This window comes from Raphanus sativus, chromosome 4 (assembly GCF_000801105.2).
Source record: "Raphanus sativus cultivar WK10039 chromosome 4, ASM80110v3, whole genome shotgun sequence".
Taxonomy (NCBI): Eukaryota; Viridiplantae; Streptophyta; class Magnoliopsida; order Brassicales; family Brassicaceae; genus Raphanus; species Raphanus sativus.
In genome coordinates, this window is record NC_079514.1 from 12,271,999 (window position 1) to 12,278,872 (window position 6,874).

The 6,874-nt window shown below is 29.1% G+C and overlaps 1 protein-coding gene across 1 annotated transcript; it reads right to left on the bottom strand.

The window, feature by feature from the left end:
* Positions 1–4,332: 4,332 nt before the first annotated feature.
* On the bottom strand, positions 4,333–6,124 carry LOC108853111 (MYB-like transcription factor EOBII). Its single transcript, XM_018626571.2, has 3 exons — positions 5,880–6,124; positions 5,246–5,375; positions 4,333–4,972 (listed from the first exon to the last, which is right to left on the bottom strand). The coding sequence occupies exons 1-3, from the start codon at positions 6,040–6,042 to the stop codon at positions 4,474–4,476; spliced, it is 792 nt and encodes a 263-aa protein (XP_018482073.1). The 5' UTR covers positions 6,043–6,124; the 3' UTR covers positions 4,333–4,473.
* Between the last annotated feature and the right edge of the window lie 750 nt (positions 6,125–6,874).

The window sequence follows — 6,874 nt, forward strand, 5'->3', positions numbered from 1 at the left end:
ACTTATATCATGGTCAAAACCATAAAAACAATGATATATCATGGTTCGCCATTTTTAATCTTAAGTGTTGATAAGATTTTATCCAACATATCAGATTGATTTGGTTTTATTTTATGTTGTTTTTCATTCTTACCTCACCTCTCACGAACCCTATCTTTCTTATTCTCTGCTCTTCTTGTCCTAAGTTTTTTCTAGCCATGATTGTGGTCATATCTCTTTCCCTTGATTTTAAAATAACTTAACATATTCTTTTCAACAAAAAATCCTGGTTATTTACACAGACACAATTTTTGATGGGACAATTTGAAAAAATACCCTATTCATGATTTAAATTTTGAAAAATACTTTTAGCTTTTTCATTTTTTTAAACTATACTTTCTCGTTTGTAATAAGACATTTTTGTCCTAATTTTATTAGCAATTACAAATTCTTATAATTAATTTATTACATTGATTATTATTTTATATGATTATTCTTTTGTAAGGGTTTTATGTGATTTTTGTTGTTATGTCTTGATGAAGTTGTTATCATTTGGTGTTTTGTGGAAGAAAAAAATTTGGTTGAATCTTTTCATTTTAGCAGTTCATCATTTTCACATCATAAAAACAGATAATTCAAACATTTTAAGAATGGTAAGATACATGAAATTATTTGCAAGAGTTCTTATGTGTTCCATACAAACACACAGAGATTTTGTTTTAGAAGAATTTATCAGTAAGGAAAAAAATTGTAAGAAAGAGAGGAGAAATACATAAACACACTGTTTGACTCTAAAGAAATTTGTTTGGATTATTTCATGTGTATATATGTATATAAAAACAAGAAAAAAGTCACAAGATTAGAGTAAAAGATGTTTAGTGATTCAGTTAAGTGTTCAACAATTTTTGTTTTTAAAAATGTTATTTTCTAAGAATAAGGATCTGGTTGATCATCAAGTAGTTAGTGGAGTTATTTTTCTATTTTATGTTAAGAGTATTAAAAATAATGATTGTTGATAAATTTGTTTTAATTTTTAATATGTATTTTCTGATTTAAATTAAATATCAAGTTAGATATTGGATAATATAAATATAAAATTTGGAAAATATAGTCATTTCATTTATGAGTAAGTGTAGTTTAAATTTTTTTTTTTTAAAAGTGTAGTTTTCAAAATATAATTTCATCTAAGTGCACTTTTCCAAATTTTCCCATTTTTGATTATATGGCTGCGATTTTTCCGTGGTTATACAGAACATTTTTATTAGTGTAAGTTATTTTAAAATCAAGGGAAAGAGATAAAAGTAATAGAACATCTTTAATAATACAATTGTTCTAGAAATCAAGAAGAGTCCACTAATATTAGTTAAAGCGTGAGAAGATTCTTAAACATATTAAAGAATGATAGTTGAGGATTAGAGAAGATGCTGCATATAATTGGCACCATTCTTGCATGCTCCAGTTTGCACCATCAACCTTTCTTTTCTTTCTTTCTTTTCCTTTTGAGCATCCATCACAATAATTATTAATCGAACCCTCTTTTGGAAAATGGGCACAAATGCATCAACATCCATGTGGGTAGACCACAGATTAAAAATAAACTATTGAAACGATTGGAAACTTACAAATGCATCAACATCCATACATTAATTTACATACTATGGGAATTGTAAGAACTAACTTCTTGAGAGTTAGTATGTTCATTTTTCGTAACACTGAGAGTTAGTATGTTCATATAACACTTTTTAATGGAAAACCCTCTACTATTTCCATATTTTATTTAAAAAAGTAAGTTTTATAGATTTCTATTTAAAGGTTAATTGTCAATAAATAGATGGATTAGTCCATACTTTTATATATATCTTTTATTTTATTTTTTTTTTGCTTTTTTGATGAGATATCATTTCTCATGATTGAAATGATTTGATTTTCGAACTATTTATTTTGATTTTTAGATCAGAATCTGATATCATTTTAAGTTTTATATATGTTTGACTAAAAATAAACCAACCGATCATGTTTTTGATATTTCTTAATGTCCTTGTTTATTTATGATATAAATATTAATTTCTGCAGAAAATATAGGTAATTTTTAGTTATAACAAGATTATTTATTATTTTTCTCGAAAATGTTGTGAAATCTATTGTAAAAAAATGGATCATAGAGAAATTTGGTCTCTTAGTGAACGAATCTCTTGATGTTTATGATAAAAGTATAATTTAATAAGAAACAAATTATTGTAACTATCCATATAAAAGAGGCATCTTCTTTATAAAAGTCTAAATATATTGATGATTAGTTTGTAAAATATAGATTTCTTATAAAAATATAAGGACAAGATTATAATAATACAAATAGTGTGAAGAATGATTCTAAGGGAGCGCACTCGCTGATTTTAACGAAAAATAGCTCAACGTATTATGTGCATTATCTTGCTCATACATAATTTGGTTGGTGATTGTGACTAAAACAAACATTTTCATATTGATGTTTTGTTTGATATAAATTTTAAATTGTTAATTCCATACAATAAAGGATGGTTAAGATCACGTCAACAATCTAGAGAATTACTGAGACTAATCACAAACTCGATTTCAGTTTTAATTACAATCACAACTTCATCCAATTTGGTTTAACATGTAACTAGCGCATATACGAGGATATACGGTAAGAACATCTTCAACCAATATTCTGATTTTTATTCAAAAATAGAGTTTAAATAGAAATATTCTTTAATTCCATTTTATTTTTCACTTCATAACAAAATAAAACAATTTTATTATATAAATATAATAATACATTTAATTTTTTGTTCGTTACTTTATTTTCCACATCAAAACGAATTAAAATTAGCATAAAACTAAAATTGTATAATTACTCAATTTAAAAAAAAATAGAGTACAATTAAAGTGAAATTTATTTCTATAATAGAATTATTTTATTTTTAAGAAATAAGTGAAAATTTGCAGTGGAAATGCTCTAGTAATTTTTTTTATATTGCCAATAATGCTGTGGTATAATGAAGTTTGTTCGTCTGTCTATATTGATAATTTTAGTCCTTCCATCAACTTAAATCCCTTCTTGTATTATATTAGATGCTTATGGTAGCGTTATAATTTGTGTTAACTTTTCTAATGTTCGGCCTTTGTAAAGGATTAGGATTTGTTACTTCTTATTATGATGGATCTGCTTCGGGCTATTTTATCCCTTAGCATTGGGTTGACAATGTCATAAAAATATAATAATACAATCATTATAAATGAATTTATTATTGTAACTATGTTTTTAGTTCCTTATAAGTTAATTTGATGTTTTTTAATTTTGTTTTATTTTATGTACTTATTGATGTATTAATAAATTTCAAAACACCTATAGAAATCCAAAAGTTAACTATCTTCAATATTTTAAATTATCTTCAAAAACAGGAAAAAACTTAATTTCAAAAGCACAAATCATATTCTATAATTAAAACTACTAAAATGAGAAAATGGTCATGTAAGTACCAAACTGACACACTTTCATTAAAAAAACATAAACTCTTCATTAATATTTAAATATAAATTTATACTTGACCAAATCAAATTAAATACAAATTTAGTCAATTTTGATTTTCATTTAACCGACATTTAATTTTTAACGGAAATCAAAACAACGTTGTTTTGAAAAAAAAAAATAATAATAATAAATTCTACTGTAAAATAATGAACTTACAAAATTTGGCCAAAAAAGCATGAACATTTTATTGATCCAAAAAAGATATTAAAAATTTTGGTTGAGACATGAACATGATCATGAACATTTCATCTCATTGGTAAGCCCACGGACTGGCGCATGAAACCTTTGGATTTAAGACGACGGAGTGGATATAAATATATGGACCGCGGTCCTAACAGGCCGGCTCATTGCGATTAAGAAATAAAAACTATACCATGAGATGGGTTATAATAAACACGAACCAGCCCGTTTGGCATCAAAATATAAGGGATTGATTCCATCTGTTTCATTGATTCATTAACCTTACCGAAAACATTTATATGAAAACTGAACCGTGTATTTAGTATAGTTTTAACAGATTCATCGTCTTTATATCTAAGAGAAACTGAATCCTAATTTATAGATATCCGAAGAAACTGATTAATACCTAAATTTATTTGAGTGTTAAGGTTATTTCAGTTCCATAGACCTGTCACCGCGCTCTACACTCAACCGCCGCTTAAGTAAGCTAGACTCCGAAGCTTACTCGCTAAAAGATAAGCTAAAAGAGAAATATACGAAACGAAAAATCAGGAGACTTGATTCCATAAAGCGTTTACAAAAGGAAAAAAAGTAGATTTATCAAGACACATATAATATATTCCAAACCATTTTATTAACCTCACTAGTCCGGTCTATCTAGTAAGGCACTACAAAGGTTAGAAATATACAAATCGAGATCTTTCTTTCTTCTAGTCCGTACGAAGACGCAGCTTTCCCTGTTCATATCTCCGTACATACTACTAATTATAATTATAGCCTCCAGTGTTAAATCCATCATAACTATAATCCCATGACCCACAGAAAGGAGCATTAATTCCGCAGCCGTTAAACTTCTCAGCAATGTTAGTAGCAGTTCTCTGTTCCGAGCCACCACCAAAATGGTGTGGATCATGGTCGTCTAGACTCCACAAGCTGTCCCACAAGTTACGTTCGTCCATCATGGAGTGGTCGCTTGAGGTTGCTGCAACAACTTGGGGCATAAGAAATTGGTCACTGAAGACACCAGTCTGGTAAGAGAAAGTGTTTTGCTCGTTGTCGAGATTCATGTGGTCTTTAGACACAAGCTGAGAAGATTGTGTCTGCTGTTGCGGTTGTGGTTTCAGATCTAGCTGTTTCCGGGATCTTTTGACTTTTTCTTGCTTCGAAAAAGATTTTTCCTTTTTCTTGTAATGGGTTCTCCAATAATTCTTGATTTCATTATCTGTTCGTCCTGGTAAATATCTTGCGATTGTTGACCACCTATATATATTTTGCGAAAACTATATGTAAATGCATGCCCATGAAGTATCTGAATATGTACAGAAAGTGAGCGTTGGTATATATACAACTACAAATGTACGATAATAAAAGGGACCGAACAACGCAATAATGAATCATGCATACTATTAGTAAAATAAATCTAAAATGTATATCACTCATGTTGTCAGATAACTAGTAAGTACTACTAGCTATATAAGTTTGCATTTAGCTTCTCGAATTTAATTAGCATTTTGAAAGAAGAAAGGAGCTTACTTGTTACCCCAAAGGGAATGAAGCTCTAGGATGATTCCTTCTTCTTGAGGTGTGATTTGTCCTCTCTTAAGCCCTGGCCTTAAGTAGTTCACCCACCTTAGTCTACAGCTTTTGCCACTTCTATTCAACCCTAATTTACAATTCCATGACGAACAAAAATATTAAAAAGAGCACTAAGAATGGGTTTGACAAAACATGAACATGTCCAATTTAATGCAACTTGATGATCTTTATCTATATTATAAGATATAATGTGAATGTTTCCTATTTTAACAGTATCTCGATCAACATGTACCCAGAATAATCGAAGTCAACTCCATAAAACAAGGAATCATAAGATCATCATCTTTTTTTATTTTCTAAAAAAAATAAACCCTAAAAGTTTATTCCACCATGACATTGTCTTATTGCTAACCATGAAAAGCATTCATTAGAAATGACAAAATAAACATCAAACATGTATTATCATCAAGAGCTTCATTAAGTCAACTATACCCCATATATATGATCTCCCCACTTGTCTTTTATTTATGGTCATACGAGCTTTTGATAGAGCAACAATGAAGATTAGATGAGTAACATGTACATAAAAAGAAAAAATATATGTAGCCATGGTAAAATCAAAATAGTTTACCTGCACACTTAGCAACAGAGCTCCATCTTCCTTCCCCATTTGAAGTAACATACTCAGCAAGAAGTTTATCTTCTTCAGGTGTCCATGGTCCCTTTCTACATCCTTGTTGTTGATAAAGATCATGGTTTTGGTGATGAACTTGATCAACTCCCCAGTCAAGCATATCTCTTCAATTCTCAGACACTCTTTCACACACAAACCAATACTAAAACTTATGTGTATATTTGTGCACGTAACAGGGCGCTTAATTTTCTCAACTATGTTTGATAGTTGTGGGCTGAACATGTGTATATATATATTATGTGTATCTATATATGCTTAAGAACAGTCACTTCTTACTTTTTATAGGAGTTTATTCTATATATTTTATTTCATTTACTTTAGTTTAAGACCCTATAGTTAATTATGTAGCATATGTGAATGTATGGTCTATCATTAGCCTTCTTAATTATATAAATTTTAACTTGAGTTCCTCAATCACGGAAACAATCTTGGAAAACCTCTATTCTTCGAACAAGTGTTGACACATAATGAGAACCAGCTCATTATTTTTCTTACCCAATTAAGATTTTACAAGTACCCTATTACCAAATCCATACATAGATCCGTACCATATATATTTATTCGTCATCACTAAAAAATTATTCTTGTACAACAATGTTTTGTCTTTGGACACTTAAAAGACATCATCACAGAAGCATAACTTTGTTCTCGATTCAGTTCTTGGGGGAAATATATATTAGAAAAGACTAGTGGGTTGTCTTTATTTCTGGAAAATAACTTCTGAGCCAGTAAAACCTCAACACCTGCTAAATAAAATAATGAAAAGACATGCTTTAACAGTAATTCTTGATTAGTTTATTGATAAATTAGAAAATATGCTCGAAATAATGGGCATAATGAAGTGTATACTAATTCGGGCAATAGGAAAATCAGAAAATTCCCATCATACAATAAAGTATCGATGACTCACCTTGTATCCATGTGGCCTTTCG